The 22,609-nt window shown below is 42.3% G+C and overlaps 1 protein-coding gene across 3 annotated transcripts in view; it reads left to right on the top strand.

The window, feature by feature from the left end:
* The window catches only part of SOCS7 (suppressor of cytokine signaling 7), a 54,412-nt gene extending 34,286 nt beyond the window's left edge, over positions 1–20,126 (top strand). For all 3 annotated transcript variants that reach the window (XM_081272093.1, XM_081272092.1, XM_081272094.1), the window contains 3 exons: positions 10,762–10,897; positions 11,236–11,386; positions 14,481–20,126. In XM_081272093.1, coding sequence (XP_081128219.1) covers positions 10,762–10,897; positions 11,236–11,356 — 257 coding nt within the window. In that variant the 3' untranslated portion in view covers positions 11,357–11,386; positions 14,481–20,126. The remainder of the gene's footprint in view (positions 1–10,761; positions 10,898–11,235; positions 11,387–14,480) is intronic.
* The last annotated feature ends 2,483 nt before the right edge of the window (positions 20,127–22,609 follow it).

Raw genomic sequence — 22,609 nt, forward strand, 5'->3', positions numbered from 1 at the left:
CGAGAGGTCAGGAGTAGGAGTAGGGGAAGGGAGGGGTTTGCAAGCAAGGAGAACTTGAGAGAGAGAGCAGGAAAGGCAGAGAGCAGGGTGTTGTGCGAGAAGACCTGGAAATCTCCTTCCCCTTTTTCAGACGCTGGCAGTAGTTAAAAAGGTCCTGGAGAAGATTTGGATCTAATGAGCCTTTTAGAGGCCAATGATTGCCATTATCCAGAGGATATGTAGGCCAATCTTGGGTATAGAATTTGATTAGGAGTTTGGGCTTGATGTCTGGTGTGAGGGAGAGTGTGGTCAGATTTTTCATTAGACATTTGAGGGGCGAGGTTTCAGGTATAGATGAGGAGGCACCCATGGTCACAGAAAGAGATGGAGAGAGAGAGAGAACCTTCAGGCTGGAAACTATCAGCAAGGGCAAAAAGGGTGTCCCCTTTTAGGACCTTGGGGATCGCGAAGACCGAACTGCAACTCTCAGGAGGCAAAAGCCGGAGGCCACGAAGAACCTAGTACTAGGATTTACTGGTTACAGAAGTAGGAGAAGGAAGAAACAGAGGGGGGTCTCGCCTGAACCCAGAAGCCTCACTCCCCAAAAGGAGAAGGGGTCATCAGAGAGTCCACTGCGGCTATAAAGACCTTAGCGGGGTGGCTTCTCTCCCTCTTTCAGGCGTCAGGAGTGTGCCAGACAATCCCGGTCACAGTTCCTGCTGTAGCCGGAAGAGGGTGAGGAGCCAGAAGGGGAACTTACGTAAGTAGGAACGGTGGTGTAAAGAGCCAGCACCTGAAAAGGTGGACGAGGGCGAGATGTCTCAGCGGAGCCGGAGATGGGGCTCTGTTAAAATGAGCTCACCCGTCTCCCAGGTTTCAGCACCAATGAAAGAAGATGCGATGCGAGACAAATCACCGGGGAAGTTCCACTTTATTACAAAAGGCTGTGGGCTTATATAGATCTAAGGAGAGGTGGCAGGGCTTAGGTAAATGACGGGTTACCCGTTTATTGGTAAGTTCTTCCAGATGTCAGTTCTAGAGCCCACGAAATTAGTTCTAATTGGGGCTAAGGTTTCCCGCTGGTGGGAGTGAGTATTGGCGCCAGCGGGAGTTTTTGGTGCCGGCGGGAAATGGAGACACAGGAAGAGAAGCACCTCAGGCGCCATGTTGGGATTTTTGGGGTGTGGCTGCCGTTATACCTTTTCCCATCACCTACTTTTCAATTTTCTTTTGTTGTTGTTGTTTGTTATAGTCATCTCTCTATATCCACAGGTTTTGCATCAGTGGATTCAACGAACTTCAGATCGAACATATTTTTTAAAAAATTGCTGGGCATGGTGGCACATACCTGTATCTTAACTAATTAGGAGACTGAGGCAGGAAAATTGCAAGTTTGAGACCCTCCTGGGCAACTTTGTAAGACCCTGTCTTAAAAATGAAAAATAAATAAAATGAAAAATAAATAAGACTTAGATGTGGGCTGGGGATGTGGCTCAAGCGGTAGCGCTCTCACCTGGCAAGCATGTGGCCCGGCTTTGATCCTCAGCACCACATACAAACAAAGATGTTGTGTCTGCCGAAAACTAAAAAATAAATATTAAAATTCTCTCTCTCTTAAAAAAAAAAAAAGACTTAGATGTAGTTCAGTGATAGAGAACTGGTTTCAATCACTAGTATCACAAAAAGAAAAAAAAATTATCTGTTTTAAACATGTATACTTTTTTTTCATGTCATTATTCCCTAATCAATACAATACAGCAACTGTATAATGGCATTTACATTGTATTAGGTATTATAAGTAATCTAGAAATGATTAAAATATGTATATATGTGTTTGTGTATTATATACATGATTGAAAGTATACAGCAGAAGGATGTGCATAGGTTTATGCAAATAGGCCATTTATGTAAGGAACTTGAGCATTTGCAAATCTATTGTCCACAGAGGTCCTGGAACCAATTCCCTCTGCATACCAAGGGATGACTATGTTTTACCTAAACCCAAAGTAATGGAGATTAATGCCTAAATTTTCTTCTAAAATACCTATAGTTTTAGCTGTTAAATTAAGTTTATGATCCATCCTGAGTTAATTTTGTGTATAGTGTGAGGAGGAGATCCCACCTCATTTTTTTTCATGTGAACATAAAATTTTCCTAGCACCATTTGACTATTTATTGAAGAGACAGTTCTTTCCCCATTGAATAATCTTGGCATTCTTGTTGAAATCAATTATTGTAAATGTGCAGGTTTATTTACAGACTTTCAGTTCTGTTCCATTGAGCTGTTTGTCAGTCTTTATATCACATTGTCTTTTTTTTTTTTAAGTTGGACACAATCCTTTCATTTTATTTATTTATTTTTATGTGGTGCTGAGGATTGAACCCAGCATCTTGTATGTGCTAGGCAAGTACTCTACTGCTGAGCCACAACCCCAGTCCCACATTGTCTTTGATTACTATGTTTTTTGTAGTATTTTTTTTTTTCTTTTTGGTACCAGGGATTGAACTCAGAGGGACTTTACTACTGAGCCATATCCCCAACCCTTTTTTATTATTTATTTTTGAGACAAGGTCTTCCTAAGTTGCTTAAAGCCTTGATAAGTTGCTGAACAAGTGCTCGCTTCGGCAGCACATATACTAAAATTGGAACGATGCAGAGAAGATTAGCATGGCCCCTGCGCAAGGATGACACGCAAATTCGTGAAGCGTTCCATATTTTTTGGACAATTGAGGACAGCAGTATCCCCTCCACTTAAGTTGGGTGGCATGAATTTTCAACTGGCCTGCCTTGGCTTCCACAACTGAATTTTTTCAAAGCCCCAGTCTTTGTGCTGGAAGTGGGGTTGCTGGACTTTGGGTTTCTTCCCTCCTCATCTACCTTACATCAGGAGCTGGACTCTTATTAATTTCCTCAGGACAGACTGGCTGACAAATTATCCCCATCTTAGCTCTTTCTCTCTGATCCCTGAATAAGACCCTGCACTTTCTGTAAAGATTTTTGGGAGAGTAAGTGTGTTAACCACCTCCCAACCTTCTTTTTTCCTTAAAAAAGGAAAAGAACAAACAGTTCATAGCACAATTTCAAGGCAGTTTCAGATCAAATTCCAGAAGTATCAAAGAGAGACCTATTTGTATACCTCTTCCCACAGAAGAGCCCTGGTGTTGGTGAAGCAGAAATATGGTGACTGCTCTGCCAGCAGAGTTCCTCTTTAACTCCTCCTCTCTTGATTTCTCCAGGATGAAGGAATGGAGACAGTGCAACATGGGGTTGTCTTACTCCTTTTGTTAATCCAGTGGGATGGGTATGAGGCTCTTCAGAGCTCTTCTAGGGAGGACCCTGTTCACTGCCAGACCATATAGTTATTACTGTTCTGCAATTTGAAATGTATTCTGGTTATTTTCTAAAAATTGAAGACTTTACATTCTCTAAAGGAGATTTCTTGTTCTTCCCATTTTCCCCCCAAAAATGTTCTGTTGTTCATGGAGCTAAGGTGGAGGGAGACTACCAGGAAGTCCATATCTACCAGAATTGAGAATGTTTTCTTAAACTCTTGGGGAGCCAGCAGCTTCCTGGTAAGGTCATTGCTGTGCTTCATGCAGGGAAGTTGGAAGTGGGAGCTATATAAGCTCTCTCCTGCCCATCTCTAAGAGTTGTTTGTGGCTGTCTGTCTGAATTGTCTGTTCTTGTCAGGGGAAGAAGAGGGCCTTGTGTCTCAGGCAGATTGTTGAAGTCCCACAATATCTCTTCTCCATCCCACTGTACCTGGATAGTAGGTTAACCCGTACACCAAATAACTGTCTATATTAGACGCCTCCAACCAGTTTCTGGCTGCCTGTCTTTGCTGCCATGTTTTTTACAAGACGGAAAGAAACAATTCTTGCTATTTTTTTTCATAATTTACTATTTATGATGTATTTAAATGTTTTATTCAGGACAGAGTTCTGTAAGGGGTGGGAGGGGATATTTGAGGGAGGGCTGGGTCTTAGGGAAAGGAATAGGGAACTCATCGTTTTTATGAAGTGTTACTATTTGCCTCTACTTTGTATTGTTCAGAAATGGCAAAATGTGATAATAATAAATATCATTTTAATGTATTAAACTTTCATCACTTAAAAAAAAAAGTTGCTGAACAAACTTGCGATCCTCCCGAGTTGCTGGGATTTGTAATGTACTTTTTTTTACATGTGCTCTTACTAAACACCCAGCTCTAGTAAGTTTTGAAATTAAGAAGTGTGAGTTCTCCAACATTGGTCTTCTTTTTTGAGATTTTTTTGGCTATTCTGGGTCCCTTGCATTTCTTTCTTTCTTTTTTTTTTTTTTTAATAATTTTACCTGTTTGGGCTGGGGATGTGGCTCAAGCGGTAGCGCGCTCGCCTGGCATGCGTGCGGCCCGGGTTCGATCCTCAGCACCACATACAAACAAAGATGTTGTGTCCACCAAAAAAAAAAAAAACTAAAAAATAAATATTAAAAGTTCTCTCTCTCTCTCTCTCTCTCTCTCCTCTCTCTTTAAAAAAAAACAAAACAGATTTTGATAGAGTTTGAGCTGAGTATTGCCATGTTATCAATAGTAAGTGTTCTGATCCGTGGACATGGGATGTTTTTTCTATAAACTCTTTGAACAATATTTTGTAATTTTTCGTAAGAAAAATTTTGTACTTCTTTTGTTAAATTTTTCCTAAAATTTCTCCTTTGGCTAAGATCAAGTGTAAATTTATTCCTAAGTGTTTGATCATTTTTATGTTATTTTAATTAGAATTTTCTTAATTTTAATTAATTTTTACTTATATAGAAATTCAGTTACTTTTTGTATATTTATATTATATCCTTCAACTTTGCTGAATTCGCTTATTCAGTAATTCAGAAATATCTGAATTATTATATTCAGATATTATATCTAAAATACTCTATTTCTTTTTCTCTCTTTTTCTCTTTCTTTCTTCCAGGAATGCTTTACCGCCGAACTAGACTCCCAGTCCTTTTTATCTTTTATTTTGAGACAGGGTCTCACTGAGTTGCTCAGATTGGCTTTGAATTTGCAATCCTCCTATCTCATCCTCTTGAGTTTCTGAAATTACATGTGGTCACATGTGCCAACACACCTGACTTCTATGTATTTCCTTTTTTTTAATTGGTTCTTTTATACATGACAGTAGAATTCATTTTGATATAATTGTGCAAGCTTGGAATATATTTTATTCTAATTAGGACCCTATTCTTATGGATATACACAATGTATTTATATATGTACATTAGGAAAATTATTTTGGATTCATTCCACTGTCTTTCCTTTTTCTCTCCCCACCTCCCTTTCCTTCATTCCCATTTGTCTAATCTACTGAGTATTTCTTCTTCCACTCTTCCCCCTTATTGTGGGTTAGCTTTTACATATCAGCCAAAACATTCAACCTTTGGCTTTTTGGAACTGGCTTATTTCAGTTAGCATGATAGTCTCCATATCCATCCATTTATTTCCAAATATGATAAAGTCATTGTTCTTTTTTTAGATATTGATGGACCTTTATTTTATTGATTTATTTATATGTGGTGCTGAAAATCAAACCCAATGCCTCACACAAGTGAGGCAAGTGCTCCACCACTGAGCCACAACACCAGCCCCAAGTCATTGTTCTTTATGGCTGATATTCCACTATATATTTATTTTTAAAAATATATGAAAATACATGTAGATGTAAAAAGGCCAAATACTCTGTAAGATTATATAAGGAAGAATGAATCTCCCTCACACCCCAGAAATTTGCATTGTCAATAATTCATTACATTGCAGTTGTTTGTTTGGTTTGATTTAGTACTGAGAATTGAACCCACTGGGGATTTATTGCCAAGCTACATTCTCAGACCTTTTTATTTTTCATTTTGAGATAGGGTCTCACTAAGTTGCTGAGGCTGGCATCCTCCTGCCTTAGCCTCTCAGGTTGCTGGGATTATAGGCATGTGCCGCTATACCTGGCACATTGCAGTTTTTCTTAAGTTGGACAATGGAGTGGGATATTAATAGTATGTCACTGTTAGTTGAAACTTCTTTGACCCTTGGCCATTTATTTTTTTATTTATCTATTTGTTTGTTTGTTTGTTTGTTTATTACTGAGAATTGAACTCAGGGGCACTCAACCACTGAGCCACATCCTCAGCCCTATTTTTGTATTTTATTTAGAGACAGGGTCTCATTTGAGTTGCTTAGCACCTCACTTTTTTTTTTTTAATATTTATTATTTAGTTATCGGCGGGTACAGCATCTTTGTTTGTATGTGGTGCTGAGGATCGAACCCGGGCCGCACGCATGCTAGGCGAGCGCGCCACCGCTTGAGCCACATCTGCAGCCCCAGCACCTCACTTTTGCTAAGGCTGGCTTTGAACTTGCGATCCTCCTGCCTCAGCCTGGCAAGCTGCTGGGATTACAGGCAATTTATGGTCACCTAGCTTCCCTAGTTTATTCTCTTTATATTTACATTTCTAAGAAAATTTATCCTCTATGTTTCTAAGAAAAAGAGGACCTAGCCAAGTGCAGTGGGCATACCTGGTAATCCCAGCTATTTGGGAGGCTAAGGCAAGAAGATTGCAAATTCAAGGCCAGCCTCAACAATTTAGTGAGGCCCTGTCTTAAAAGTAAAAAGGATTGGGAATGTAGCACAGTGATAAAGTACCCCTGGATTCAATCCCTAGTAATGGGGGCAGGGGAAGAGACCCCTGATTGTGAAGCAAATGTGGTTCCTGATCTGATTCTGGAATTCAGGGAGCAGAACAATCCTGGGTGTTTAGGGTACTCACACCTGGAAGATATTTTTTTGCCCTTAACTTGGCATTTGTTGGGGAGAAGAGAAAAATAGCGGCATGGCTGGGAAATAGATTTGTGCCAGGGACTCCTGAAAGGAGAATCAGAGGAAAGTTGCTCATGATTAGTGTTCCACCTCACTCTTACCTTTCAGCTACACTGGTGTCTTATCTTGGATTTCTTTCCATTTCTTTTGTTTTTGTTTGTTTTCTTTCTTTCCTCATTCCTGCAATTGAGCCTGGGGCATTTTATCACTGAGCTATGCCTCAGTCCTTTTTGAGACAGGGTTTTCCTGAGTTATCCAGGCTTGCCTCGAACTGCAGTCCTCCTGCCTTAACCTCCCACGTCAAACTGATACAGATATTTGTTACCATACCTGGCCTCTTTAGGAACTTTTAAACACTGTGCTTAAAGCTCCTTTATTTGATACATATCTGGTAGATTTCTTAACATTTCTAACCTCTTCTGTTAACATGTTCTAGATTTATGAGAGTGCAGTAATCATTTGCTGTATTTGGGGGCAAACAGTAAAATGGTCAGGTTGACACCAATGAATATCAGAAGGTTAACAGGTTTCAAATTGCTATTTGTGAACCTCAAGGTTAAAAGTAATACAATTAAATAGGCAAGTTTATGTGGTCATTAAAATCCAAGTAAGCAAACAATCAGATAATTTTGTGTTGCTTATTATCCTGATCTGTTTAAACATAAGTTGTATAGCACTATATCTTTGAGAATAAATGATTAGATACATAATTACTTTTATCTCTGAAACATTATGCTGAATTTAGCAATATTATAAGCAATCCCACAAAGCTTTCTCTTTGTTATAATACCAGTGAGGAAAAGGATAAATTCAAAGAGGCATTTATTTGAACCCAAGATAATTTTTTTTAAAGATACTTAATATGTTCAAGAGAAATTCATGTATGAATTTTGGGGGAGGCAGGGAGGAGTACTAGGGATTGGGCGCTTTACCACTGAGCTACATTTCCAGCCCTATTTATTTATTTATTTTTATTTTGAAACAGGGTCTCAGTAAGCTGCTTAGGGCTTGCTTAATTGCTCAGTCAGAACTTATGATCCTCCTACCTTAGCCTCCCAGATTGCTGGGATTTATAGGCATATGCCACCTTATTCGTTCTCTTGAGTTTTTTTCTTTTAAAGGAAAGGACCAACCACATCAGGATGGAAGGGCTGAAGTGTTTCAAAATAAGTTGTAAAGCGTGAGAGTGATCGGGAAGAGACTAGAACATTCATGAAACAGTGCTATAACTGTCCTGGACTACCTGTCAGAGGGGCAGGCTCTCTAAGGACAGTCCTGGAGAACCCCTTCAAGAAGTTCCCTGGGCTATGGCAGAACCACCGCTAACTCTTCCTTAGATAGAACAGGTGTTCAAGGCAGGCCATTTTTATTGGTTCTGTACCATTAGCAGGATCTCTAAGCTCAGTGGGCCTCAGTTTCTTCATAGGTAGAATGGATTGAACTTGGAGGCACTTGACCACTGAGCCACATCCCCAGCCCTATTTTGTATTTTATTTAGACAGGGTCTCAATGTGTGGCTTAGTGCCTCGCCATTGCTGAGGCTGGCTTTGAACTCGTGATCCTCCTGTCTCAGCCTCCTGAGCCATTGGGATTACAGGTGTGCTCCACTACGCCTAGCTCTGTCTTTTAAGTATAGATTTGGTTTCTTTTTTTCAGTACTAGGGATTAAACTCAGTGGTGCTCTACCACAGCTACATCCCCAGTCCTTTTTATTTTTGAAATAAAAAATAAAGGATCTTGCTAAGTTGCTGAGGCTGGCCTGGAATTCATAATCCTCCTGCCTCAGCCTCCTGAGTCTCTAGGATTATAAGCATATGCCTCACTCCTAGCTTTTAAGTATAGTTTTGAGTTAAATGTAGTATGGTTGGTTTTGTTTATTGAAAATGTCAGTTGTCAGCAACCATAGAAAGGCTTTTGGGAGACAGTCGTGAGCCTTTCTTCTTCTCATGCCTTTAAATAAAATACATAAATGGTATGAAACTAAGCCCCAGTAGTAGTGGATATTTTCTTTTCCAAACAGTTATGTCCACGGAATTTCTTTTGATATAACAATGACTGAGAAAATGTTTTTCATTTCTGATTCTTTCTCACAATAGTTTGCTTGTTTATCTAGTATGGTCCCTTTGTTTATTGAAACCAAGATATTCTTAATTCCTTTGAACCTGTTTCAGTGTCTCCGCCATTCTGGGTAGAGGTTTCTGTTATGTGGTATAACCCACTGAAGGCTGAGATTCCCCAACACAGTGCCTGCTGCTAGCTTAGGGTGTGGTGCTCCCACACCCTAAGGCCTGGCTGGGCCTTAGGTGGGCCTGGCTGGTGTTGGTCACCCAGTGCTTTTGCACTGAGTAGCACTAATTTCAACTTGCCCATACTACAGGAGTTGTTGTTCTCTCTTTTTTTTTTTTGTGGTGCTGGGGATTGAACCCAGGCACACACTCTACCAACGAGCTATGTCTCCAGCCTGTTGCTGTTCTTTTAAAAACATCTTCCTCCTTTTTTCTTCTTTCTGTTAACTCTTTAGAAGCAGAAAGGGGAGTGATGGTGGGGAATTAAAGTTGGCTAAAATTGATTGTCCTGTCATGAAGTAAATGGCCGAAGTAATAGGCCTGTGATATTTAATCCCAGTTGTTGCTTTCTACTTATCAGTCTCTCCACTACCAGCAGGAATTAAGTGGGGACCTCTCTTGTCTTAGTCTATTTTCTGTGGCTGTAACAAAATATCTGAGTCTGTGTATTCATAGCTCATTGTTTTAAGATTATGGTGTGCATCTTTTTGGCTCTGGTGAAAGCCTCATGGTAGATGGCATTGTAGTAACAGATGCCATGATAGTGGCAGGAGTGTGTGCAGAAGAGGGGTTCAGGGGAGGGGCTGTTCTTTTTGTTTTGTTTTGTTTTGTTTTGTATCAATGATTGAACCCAGAGGTGCTTAACCACTGAGCCACATCCCCAGCACCCCCACCTTTTTTCGATTTTTAGCTTTGAAACAGGATCTCTCTTAGTAAGGGCCTCGCTAAATTGCTGAGGCTGACTTGGAACTTACAATCCTCTTGCCTCAACATCCCAAGCTTCTGGGATTACAAGCATGCATTACCATGCCCGGCAAGATGCCCATTCTTAAAGGAAACAATCATTCCCTAAAAACCTGACCCACTCCTGGGAGACCAATTCCTTCTAAGAGTGGAGCCCCATGATGTAATCATTTTCTACTGGGCCCCTTCTTTTAAAGATTCTACCACTCTACCTGTCATTGCCACAGAGGGTCCAAGCTTCTGACACATGACCCTTTGGTGTGTAACAAACCATATCCAAACCATAGCACTTCGGAACAGTCTAAGTTCTCACCAGGGTACTGCTAGATAATGCTGAATAAGTATCTCCAGTTCCCAGTGGGGAGGATTTTGTTCCTTGCCATTCACTGAGATCATTAGGCCTGAGATTGGCACTAGGCCCTAGGCAAAGTCTCTAGCTTGACATTATTCACTGGACTATTCTGTGGAGCAAGACACTCAACTGTTATGCTGGGGAAGCTGGGCACAGTAGTGCATGCTTGTAATCCTAGAGACTTGGGAAGCTAAGGCAGGAGGATGGCAAGTTCTAGGCCATCTTGGGCAACTTAGCAAGACCATGTCTCAAAAAATAGAATAGGCTGGGGATGTAGCCCAGGGTACAGTGCCCCTGGGTTCAATTTCCAGTATTGGGGGGTGGGGAATGATACTGGGGAGACCTTCAGGAGGGAGAATAAATCCCCTTCAATGTGAAATATGGGAGTGCTACTTCTGCAAATGGAAATCCATGGTCCTTTTGTAACTGAACTACTTTTGCACAATACATATATGAACTATAAAGAAGCACCATTTCCCTTCCCTGGATTCTTTTCATGAGGAAGTTGTGGTCAGCTGCATTGTTCCCTCTGAATATTTCCTTTTGTTTTCATTCCTGAAGGACTGCCACCAACTCCAGTCCAGCTGCTCTATCCAGTGTCCCGATTCAGCAATGTCAAATCCCTCCAGCACCTTTGCAGATTCCGGATCCGACAACTCGTTCGGATAGATCATATCCCGGATCTCCCACTGCCTAAGTACAATGGGGACATAGGATTGGGGCAGGAAGGGGTGGGGGGTAAATTACAAATGTCAGTCATACCTACAGGCTGCTTACACAGGCAGACATTGGCATAAAATATTTATAGGCATATCCTCTCACCTTTGCAGTATTTTAACACCTAATTCTAGAATTATCATACTGTAGCCAAAAGGCCCTCTGCAGGCTCTTTGAAGAGTGCAGTGGGAATGGTAAGAGTAAGGGAGTCAGGGCTGGCTCAGAGGTAGAAGAGTGCTTGCCTAGCATTCATAAGAACATTATGTACAATTAACACTATATGTGTCCTTCTTGTTTTTTTGTTTTTTTTTTGGACAGACCTCTGATCTCTTATATTCGAAAGTTCTACTACTATGATCCTCAGGAAGAGGTATACTTGTCTCTAAAGGAAGCGCAGCTCATTTCCAAACAGAAGCAAGACATGGAACCCTCCACGTAGCGAGGGGCCCCCTGCTGGTCACCACCAAGGGTAGGACCTCTCTGTGTTAATGTTCAGCCTTGGGCAGTTACCATGCATTGAACCTTACACCTGACCCTCTCTGGCAGTTCCCCATGTGATACCCCTGATCTAGGCATCTGCCCATAGTATTACCAAATCTGACAGATGACCTCCCCAAGGGGGCACATGCTCCATTTGGGAAAAAGGCAGACAAACATGAAAGGCTTAAAGAATATTTGCCAAGCAACATGCCAGCTAATTACAGAATATAAATGAGGAGTACACACCATTGTAGCTAAATGCAGCCTTCTCTCATACTTGCCTTGCCTATCTCCTTGCGGTTGCACAAACAATACAAGGTAGGAAACAAAGCAGGAAAACAAAGGGGAAGAAAACTTCATCAAAGGGAATGTAAAGATGCCTTTCATTGTAATGGGCACACACTTCAGCGAGAACTCCACCTAGTCTCACGGTGTGATATGGGGATGAGGAAAAACATCCTGCCCTTCTATTTGAAGTCCTCTTTGGGCTACTGCAAAGTAAATTGCTGAAGAGAATAAATTAAATGAATTAACTGAGGAATTCATTTTTCTAAGAGGCTATTCTATCATTGCTACACTGAGTTCTACTCTTTTATTTTCTCATGAAATGTCTTGAAATATTGGTTTGTGCATGTGAGTTCTAATTTGTCTTTTAAGTTACACTAAAAAGTTAAGGCAAGTAGGGAACAGACTTGCAGGGAGCTAATTCTGGTGGTGCTGGCTAAGAGTAAGAGTTCACGTTCTATTATCTTATTCCAGTTCACAATGTTTTTCCTCTTACTGTAGGGTGTTGTTTCTTTTTGTTTGGTTGGTACTGGGAATTGAACCCAGGGGCATATTACACTGAGCTACATTCTCATTATTTTGAGACAGGGTTTTGCTCAGAGCTGAAGGTCCCATTAAATTGCTAAGCTTGGTCTCAAACACATGATAAGAGAGAGAGAGAGAGAGAATTTTTAATATTTATTTTTTAGTTTTCGGTGGACATAACATCTTTATTTTTATTTTTATGTGGTGCTGAGGATCGAACCCAGCGCCCCGCACATGCCAGGCAAACGCGCTAACGCTTGAGCCACATGCCCAGCTCCCCATGGATTTTCTTTAGTCATGACTGAGGTCAGCCTAGCTTTGTCTTCTCTTTGCTCCAGAAATCCCAGATCCTGCACTGCTATGGGAAAGCATGTGAGCCAGGCTAACAGGGATTAAAAGGGAGAAGGGATGACTAAGAGAGACCAAGAAATGGAGACTCTGAGAGGCTGCAGAGTTTTAAGGAATCCTGGATTCTGTGTACATTCCTTTATCATACTGTGTTAGCTTTCTATCACTCTGACAACATATTTGAGATGAACAACTTAAGTAATTTCAGAGGTTTCCATTCAAAGTTAGTTGGCTCTGTTGCTTTTGGAGCTATGGAGAGAGTGCGTGGTAGAGCAAAGCTGCTTACCTCATGGTGGCGGGAAGCAAAAAGAGAAAGGGGTTAGAGTCCCAATATACCTTTCAAAGCCACACCCCCAGTGACCTAACTTCCTTCTAGGTCCCACCTCAAATAGTGCCACAGGCTGGTGACCAAAGCTTTTAACACATGACCTGTGGGGGATATTAAAGATCCAAACCATAATGCATATCTTCTATTATACAGACTGTATGCTTTGGAAGTAACTCCTAAAATGTATCCAAGTGCTCTGATGTCTAGAACCTTGTGGTGGCTTTGCAGTCAAGAATGGGGTGGGAAGGTAGTTTAGAACATGGGAGTCCACCTCTGTGACTGCTCTGCTAAAGGGTAATAGAACCCTTCAGCAAAAAGCACCAATTCTGTGAGTGCTATGTTCCGGGAAGAACCCACATAAATAGGAGCTCAGTCAGAGAAAGGCCTCATGGCAGTGGAGGACTCTGAATTCATCCTACAGAAAGTAACTGAGAGGACCAGAAATATGATTAACCTAAAGCAAATAAGCCTACAATTAACCTAGAGAAAGAACCTAGTAGGCTGGGGATATAGCCTAGTGGTAGAGCACTTTCCTAGCAGCATGCTCAAAGCTCTTAGTTTGATCCCCAGCACTGTTTAAAAAAAAAAAAAGCTGGGGCTGGGGTTGTGGCTCAGCGGTAGAACGCTCTCCTAGCATGCGCGAGACCCTGGGTTCGATCCTCAACACCATATAAAAAAACCCAAATAAACAAATAAAGGTATTGTGTCTAACCAAAAAATAAATATTTAAAAAAAAATACTAATTAAAAAAAAAAAAAAAAAGCTGGGCACAGTGGCACATGCCTATAATCCCAGAGGCTTGGGAGGCCTCTGGGATTATTATCATTCTGAGATTATCATTTCTCTGTGTGGAAAACTCACCTTGAAGGCAGGAGGATCATGAGTTCAAAGCCAGTTTCAGCAACAGCAAGGCACTAAGCAATTCAGTGAGACCCTGTCTCTAAATAAAATACAAAATAGGGCTGGGGATGTGGCTCAGTGGTCAAGCACCCCTGAGTTCAATCCCCAATCAAAAAAAAAAAAAAAAAAACAAAAACATCTATTTTGGCAATCAAGTCATGGGCTTCTAAGACCCTTTTAACAGTACCATTATCACATTCTCAGCCAGATATAATATGTGTGGAAGCATTTGGCTATCCAGGCTTCGTTTTCCTTTTTCTGTTTTTTTATTTTTTTGAGACGGGGTCTTGCTATGTTGCCCAGGCTGGTCTTGAACTCCTGGGTTCAACTGGTGTCCCATCTCAGCCTCCTGAGCAGTTAGGACTATAGGCAAGCTCTGTGACTACTCTCCTTTTGAGATATGCTTCTCCACCTCTAGCAGCTAGGTCTTTTTTTTTTTTTTTTTTTTTTTTTAAGAGAGAGTGAGAGAGGAGAGAGAGAGAGAATTTTTAATATTTATTTTTTAGTTCTCGGCGGACACAACATCTTTGTTGGTATGTGGTGCTGAGGATCGAACCCGGGCCGCACGCATGCCAGGCGAGCGCGCTACCGCTTGAGCCACATCCCCAGCCTAGGTCTTTTGTTCTATCTGGGTTCTACTCTGTTGAACTGGCCTAATATATATATATATATATTTTTTTTTTTTTTTTTCACCTAGGCATTTGGTTACCAAGCTCCAGTTTGAAGAACCAATTGAAGCTACCATGAAAAGAAGAATAGGAAGGTTTGGGATTCTATGTTCAAAGACTATGGTTTCTCCTGCAGCCCCTGGGGCTTGGAAGAAGCACACAACCAGAGTCTGAGTTGGGGACTCCACCGTTCATATCCACCCATGGTATCCCAGAACTAGATGAGCTCTTTGAGAAACTGGAAGAAGTCTCAACACTGTTTGTTTTCAGAAGTTTTGTTTTCAATATTTGCATTTCTCAGTATGGAAAACTCACCTTGAAGGCAGCTGGGTTTTGGAAGTGGTGTGAAGGGTGAGCAGGTCCAAAGAAGGGCAGGGAGGAAAGGAGGCACCATTCACATTCAGTTGGTGCCAAAGGTAGAGTTAGGGTCTTCACCATGGACTTTGCATTATGGAGGAGAAGCCAGAGAAGTGCAAACAGGATTAGAAGCTTGAAGGGAGGAGAATCTGCTTCTCATTGTTAGCTTTAGTAGGAAAGAAAGGAGGGCAGGTAGTCTGGAAGAAAAGATTGTTGGATAAAAACTGGCAAATGGCCTTTGCTAGAGGAAGTAGTGACTCCCTGCATCCTTTCCTTTTTAGGGTTTAGGAACCTAACTTCAGAATCACCTCTCTTGGAAGCTGTATTTGTTTTGTTTTACTTAATTCCTTAAGCTCTAAGACCTGAAGTTAACCCTGTTCTCCCTTCACCCTCCTTAGTCCCTTCCTCTGAGGTAATTGTACATTTCACTCCAGTCATGGGAACATCATTCCTGTTGTTTTCACCAGCTGTCAAGAAAATAGTGTTTCTCATCACCTGAGTAGTTCAGAGCTCTAGTCATGGAGTCATTCCGTGTTTAATGGAGCATGCTTCCAGATTCTTAGTGGAAAACTCTATCTACGATTTAGGAGTCAGCATTACCTCCATATGTCAGTCAGAGAGTGAGAGGGAATGTGGAGGAAGGTGAGAAGCAAAGCTATTGTGCTCTTCTTAGAAGAAACCTTGAATGTACCAGCCTTAATGGGATTTCCTTAGTTCAGGGGAAGAGAGCATCATATCTTGTGTTTTTAGGTTTATCATTGTCGTGCCACTTCTATGATGGGAGGTAGCAAGGGCTTCTTCATTTTCCTGCATTCATTCTAGCAACCCAGACATTTCCTGAGTCAGTTTCCTTTGCCCTCCATTCTTTGGGAAGTCTTATCAGATGCTGATTTGAGAGTTGCCTGTTTTCTAGGTGAATATGGAAGGGGAAGGAGAAAAACTCAGTACTTTTCAGTCGTCTTTAAGTTTTTTGCACCTGATCATTGTCAAATCATAAAACATTGTGAGTTTTCTTTCCTCCAGTTATTCTACGGAGAGGTTTGCTATTGAGATATCATAACATAGTTGGGCTGTTGGGTCTTATTACTCTTCTACAGGAAGTGTTCCACCAAACTTGGGTCCCCTGTGCTTATTTCTGCTTCAGCTCACAAGATAAATCACATTGTCAGGTTTGTGGTCTGATGATAGTTTGGGATGAGACTCCAGTGTCTTAGTAATTTATAGGACTGCCTCATTTGGAAGCACTGGCCTTTGACCTTATACCCTGCATAGAATGTCCAGTCTTCCTTCTTGTAGCTGAATATAGGGGAAATTTGAATCATTACCTGGCCATAAAGAAATGAGCCCAAAAATGAGCTTTGCAGCACAAACCTCTCCTTTCTGATATGTCCTGTGGTATACCTTTTTTCTTTGGCCTCCAGGGAAGTATTACTAACTAAATAAGATTGGGATCCCAGAGTTCAACTAAACCTCCAGAGTCTTGCCTCTGGAGGGTAAAGTCACTCTCCATCTTATAAAAACAGTCACTCCATTGTAGACCCTGAAGTCTGGAATCCATTGATGTTCTTTGAGTGGCTAATATGCAACTGCCTGGGATTGTTTTTCTGTCATTTTAGCCACTCGTTATTATTAATAATTTTTTTTAAATTAGAGTGTATGTGGCTCTGGGCTAGATACAGTGGAAAACATAAGAGGTAGAAGACATGATCCTTACCTAAGGGAGCTTTCAGGTGACTGCCACACATGAAGCAACTGGAGAGCGACTCATTGTGGCAGAGAATCATGACGTGCAAAGTGGGTGAGTTCAGGGGAGACCAGATGGTCTAGGAAAGCTCTGTGGCAGTGAGGCTTTGGGTTGTAGGTGGGGGCAGTACCATGAGAAGAGAAACACATGAACAAAAGCAAGGAAACAGCAGTCTGTGTGGCGTGTACTGAATAGTGCGTAGCCCTACTCAGAGCAACGACATTAAAAAACCCTATTTCAGTGCAGTGGTAGGGACTGAAACTTCATAATCTTCAGATAGGTCTGGAAACTGAGGGATTATAATGATGAGGTTAGAAGTCAAAGCCAAAAGTTGGCAGGGTGCCTGTACATTGCCCAGGACCTCACTATTCTTGTCAGCTCAGGCCCTGTGAGGGAAGCAGAGCCCCTGTACCCACTATGGTGCTGGGGTTTCCACTGGATAATTCATACACTCAGGTAAAACCAGCTATGAATGGCCTCACCTCACCACCCACCTTCTCTGTCCTCCTTGGAAAAGTATTGAACTCTGTCCATGGTCCATCTGTGCTTAGGCACGCTCAGACTGTAGACTGATCCTTCTTCAATAGATTGGGCTGCAAAACAAAACTGCACAAGAGTCTCCACCATGCATGGGTATTTGACAGCTGTAAGGGTGACCTTGTGTAGAGCAAGTTAGGCAAGGAATGAGGGTGGCATCTGGTGCAGTGACAAGTGCATGCTGGCTAAAGAGTCAGCAGAGCAGAGGGAGCAGGAGCAGGGCTAGTGGCCAGTACTTGGCCTTCACTCTTTGCCAGTGCTGTAATTGAAATGCACTGTACAGAAGGAACTCATTCCTTTATGGTTGTTTCAAATTAAAGTCACAAACTGGGAAAGGCTCTCTTCTCTAGGGACCCACTGTTGATTTCTAAGTTGTTTGATGTTAGTATCCTCAGGCCCTGCTTGTGTGACTTTCACCTATTTATGACTGATCTGCTGTAATCTTCCTCAGGACAGGTATGAGCCAATGTGAGCTAGTGACAACTACTGCTACAACCTGCCATTACTTGAATATGTGTGCTATGTTGAGAGCACAGGAGTAGGAGGGTGGCACTTTGGTGTGGGGTGCTAGATAAATGCCTGTCACTGGCCCTTAAGGAGCTTAGGACCATTGACAATAGCCTTGGCCTGGTGTCCCACCTGTGAAGATGAAGAGAATGTAGCATCCTGCAGTGGGAGCCGTGTATGTCTGTGCCAGTCCCTGAGGAGAGAGAGATTTGGCAGGGAATTGCCTCTGTGGTTCCTCCTCCTGCCTTCTTTCCTAATTTTCACTTGGGCTGATTGTGTAAGGCTCTTATTGAGTTTGGGAGTGACGTGGAGATAGCTGCATACACTCATCCAGTGTATACCCCAGGAGGATTGGGGGGTCAGGAGTGGTCAGAGTACCCAGATCCAGGTATAAGAAACTGGAAAGCTGGAAGTGCCCTGGTGAGCCAGCCTTTTCAACCCTCATCCCTGAGCCCCCAACAGAGTATAGCCTATTAAGCACCCTAACTCAGCAGGAAATGTGGATAGGAGGAGCTTTCAAACCCCCAAGGTGAGAGCTTTCCCTTCCCTGCTTCCTCTCCCTTAGCTTTTGAGCCTGGAATTTAGAGAACCAGGCTCCAAGATGTAGCTCTGTGGCTCTTGGAGGGAAGTCTACAAGTCTGTTTGAGTGTGAGTGTGTGTCTTCATTTGCCCAAGTCTTGTCACCAGTCCGGGTGTTGCGAGCATATCCACTGGAGGAGGCTGGGATTTGTTTTCCACTTCTAAGAGAATGACATGCCCCCTGTGCATAAGGGAGGAGCTTTTGAATTAGACATTTTCCCTATGGGAATCCTCTTGGTTTGGGTTGGTGGGGGGTGGATAAGTAGTTTTTATCTCTAATCGACAACACAGCTGTTCTTACACTGAATTGTGCTATTGCATACATGTAGCCATCTTTCTTTTCACTGCAGCAGTGTTTATCAGTAGTTCAAAATGATTTATTTGCTCCTGGGGAGTAAAACCTTTTTTATTAAAAAAGAAAAAAAAAAAGAAAAAATTGCCCCACTATGATAGCTTTAGGATTATTGGACCTCAAAGGTCAAGTCTGCACGTCCCTGTGACATATTCTGTTTTGGCACTGGAGGCTTCATGCTCAGCCCAAAATGACAGGAGGGCTTGAGCAAATGAAGAACAAAGTCTTGGGGGTAGTGAGATGGGGTTGAACTACAGAGACAGGCACTGGGGACTCGGGTACTGCGGTTAAGAAACAGGAATAAGTCGCATTTAATATATTGATTCTCTAATCTGTCAGAGAAGGACCTTTATTCACATGCGAATTTCATATCATCTTTGTCCTTTTCATTGATTGGCCTTCCTGATAGGTGTCACCTAATTTCTTCCTGTCTCCTTTTCTGTCCTTTTTGTACCTTCCCCCTTCCCACTCTCATCTACCTCCCAGGAAGCCAGTCCTGCATGCTAAGTGTGTGACATGCCTTCACTCCCATTTCATCTTCAGAGGGTTTTAGAGGGTACCTGGAACTGCTCCCTTCCCCTCTCCTACCCCCTCCTCCAGAACACCAAGGAGCATCAAGGGGCAGGCAAAAGGCAGCCAGCCATGATGGGAAGACATGAATGTCTGGTTGCAGCTGGACTGCGATTGAAGTTGCTCCTGGAGATAGTGTGTGAGGAAAACGGGACACTCCTCGTCAGAACCCAGGGTGATCGTGTGCTGCACACACAGCTGCGCTCAGAGCTGCGTCCTCAGCTCCCTAACCAGTTCAGGTGGAGCGGGCAGGCTGGTCTGATGACTCCATCCCTGGTGCTCCGTTGAGGGAGAGGCAGGACCAAGGCACCGCTCTGGGTAGGCCTGTCGTTGGGGTGCCCAAAACTGGTGCTGCCCATGGCACAACCACTGCTATACTTTTTGGTTGTTTTTAAGAAACTCAAGAGGGGTGTCATTCTGGGCTCAGGTGGTTGCCAATTTTTCACCAGACACCCCTGCAACCACTCTGTCCTCTTAAGCCACCCCTGCCCTCCTCCAAGCCAAAGTGTGGCCTGGCTTTTGTCTTCCCATTTGGTTTTCCTCCTTTTCTCTCCCTTTTTGTGCTTAATTTATTAAAATAGTTGCTGTATAATTTATTTTCATAAATATAAAAAATGACTAAATGGTTAAAATAGACTTACAGGCCAATCTTAAATTGGGTGGGAGGGTTTGAGGGTGGGATGGGGAGAGGGAAAGCTGTTTTGATATAAACAAAACAAATGCACTTTGGGTGTGTTTTGGTATTTTTCTGGGGATAGAGGGGGTGGGTGTTGGGAAGTCCCTGTAGATTAGTTCCAGAATGAGGTGTCTGTATATACTGTATTAATAGGCATGTTTGACTCTTGTAAAGGGACATTAGTAGCTGCTGCAGGTCCTGTTTGGAAATCCCATGTACAATTCCCAGTTTTTTGTAAGTGTCAGTGCGGGAGACATTTGACTCTTGTGTTTGTATCTCCTTTTTATGATTGCTGTACCGACCCATGTCTTTTTGGGGAGGGGAGAAAAGAGATTTAAAATAAAAATGTTTAGAAATTATCTCACGTTATTTGGGTCTGTGTTTTTCAATCCCTTGCCCATCTTAGGACTCCTCACCCACCCCCAAGAAATGGCAGGAGTGGGAGCTTCCTGTGATCTTAGCTGAGTAGTGCTGAGCTTATCTGAACTAGAGATGTTAAAAAATTTCTGAAGTTTTTGGCCATTGCTCAAAGCTGTCTTCTCCCTTAAGAAGTATAAGAGAGGGCTGGGGCTGAGGCTCAGCAGTAGCACTTGCCTGGCATGTGTGAGGCACTGGGTTCGACTCCTCGGCACCACATATAAATAAATAAAATAAAGGTCTATCAACAACTAAAAAAAATTTAAAAAAAGAAGTGCAAGAGAATTCCAGAGAGCTCTCTGGGACCAAGTGCCTTCTTGCCTTGGGTAAGCAGTGGGCTGGGCTCTACCCAGGGCAACTTCACATTTTTCCATGGGAGTTTGGAGTTATCCCTGGCATTATCAAGGCTGGCCAACAAGATTTTTCAAAACTTTAAACTGCATCCCTCCTACTGTCTTTCTAGCTCATTCCCTCACGGATCTGGCATGTTCCTCTGGTTTATACCAGTATGTACTTGGAACCACTCAGATTGCCTGTCTTCATTTTCCCACCTGGACTTTGTCTTCAGGTTCCCGGCCTACAGGGCCAGTGTACCACCTTGATGCATTTTTGGAAATGGTCTGCAAGTTCCCTGCTGCATTTGAAGCATGCTGAGTAAGATGAAACTCTGTGTGTGAAGTTGTATTTTTCAAGACTTATCAGAAGCCCCAGTCACCACGTTCCCAAATCACAGCCCCATGTTAGGATGAAACAGCATCCTGTCAATTCTGATAGCCCTTATATGAGAGCACTTCTTGATAAAGTTTTCTTCCCTCTTGAATAAGTGCTTCAGTGAAGTGTGAAAAACATTACAAGAGAAAATGTTTCACTTGGTATCAGGTATAGAAATAGCAGCCATTTGGAGCAGGCAGTTTATCACAAGGGATCCTTGCTAGTAGTACCTGGACCTAGCAGATGCCATCAGTCAAGAGTAGTGTGTACAGGGGGCTGGGGATGTGGCTCAAGTGGTAGCGCGCTCGCCTGGCATGCGTGCGGCCTGGGTTCGATCCTCAGCACCACATACCAACAAAGATGTTGTGTCCGCCGAGAACTAAAAAATAAATATTAAAAATTCTCTCTCTTTCCTCTCTTACTCTCTCTTTAAAAAAAAAAAAAAGTATGTACAGTCTTGCAAATAAACATGTTGGTTTATATCATTTCCACTTGGCATCATTCATATTAGTGAGGACTGTTGGATTTGTTTGACTAGTTAGGTACTAGTTGAACTTGAGACATAAAACCCATAGGATGAGCAATCTTTAGGGAAACAGTAGGCCCAAAATAAAGTTACCCACTTCTGCCTTCTTCACCGCTACCCCACCTTGAAACCACCTTCATTTCCTGTGTTCCCCACCTGTGCCTTCTAACTACCTTTTTTTGTTTTGGCACCAGGAATTGAGCCCGGGGCGCTTAATCACTGAGCAACATCCCCAGCTCATTTCTTATATTTTATTTAAAGACAGACTTTATATTAAAAAACTCACCCTGAGTTGCTGGAATTACAGGTTATCCACCACCACTCCTGGCCCAACACCACTTTTTTTTATAATTTTTTTTTTAAGTTGTCAATGGATATTTTATATGTGGTGCTGAGGATCAAACCCAGTGCCTCACACATGCTAGGCAAGCATTCTACTACTGAGCCCCAACCCCAAGTCCTCATCATTTTTATTCTATCACAAATGCACTTCTATCTCATCTCTATAGTTGAGGCTCATGCACATAACTTATAAGCACATGGCAAATAATGTGTAGAAGATTTCCCTCTCCATTCCGTGTTCCCATGATTGAAGATGAGATGTTCTTAGTTGCTTTCAACCCCTCATAGTATGAGCATTTTTATTTTTATTTTTACTTTTTTTTTTTTTTGTACTGGAGATTGAATGCAGGGGTTCTTAACTACTGAGCCATATCCCAAGCCCCTTTTTTTAAATATTTTATTTTGAGTCGGGGTCTCTCTAAGTTGCTTAGGGCCTAGCTAAGTTGCTGAGACTGGCTGAACTCACAATCCTCCTGCCTCAGCCTCCTGAGCCGCTGAGATTACAGGTGAGCACCACCATGCCTGGCTAGTGTGAGCATTTTCTATGTAGTGATTCTGATGCATATTTGTGCCACATGGTTTTTGAAGCAGACTGTTTTCCCATGAGGCTTGCCAAAGGCACAAGAGTTCATTCCAGCTCAGGAAAGGCCCTACTGGGTTATTATTGATCTCTAATGGGGCCCTTTCCTGAGTGATTTTTCAAGAGGATTTGTGCAGGATTATGCTATGCATGGATCTTTATTGAAGCTGCTTCATTACCATATCCTTATTTGAGCATTCCTTCCCCCACCCCTTGGTACAGGGAATTGAACCTGGGGTACTTAAACACTGAGCCACATC

The sequence above is a fragment of the Spermophilus citellus genome (genome assembly GCF_964194105.1).
Source record: "Spermophilus citellus genome assembly, chromosome: 17".
NCBI lineage: Eukaryota > Metazoa > Chordata > Mammalia > Rodentia > Sciuridae > Spermophilus > Spermophilus citellus.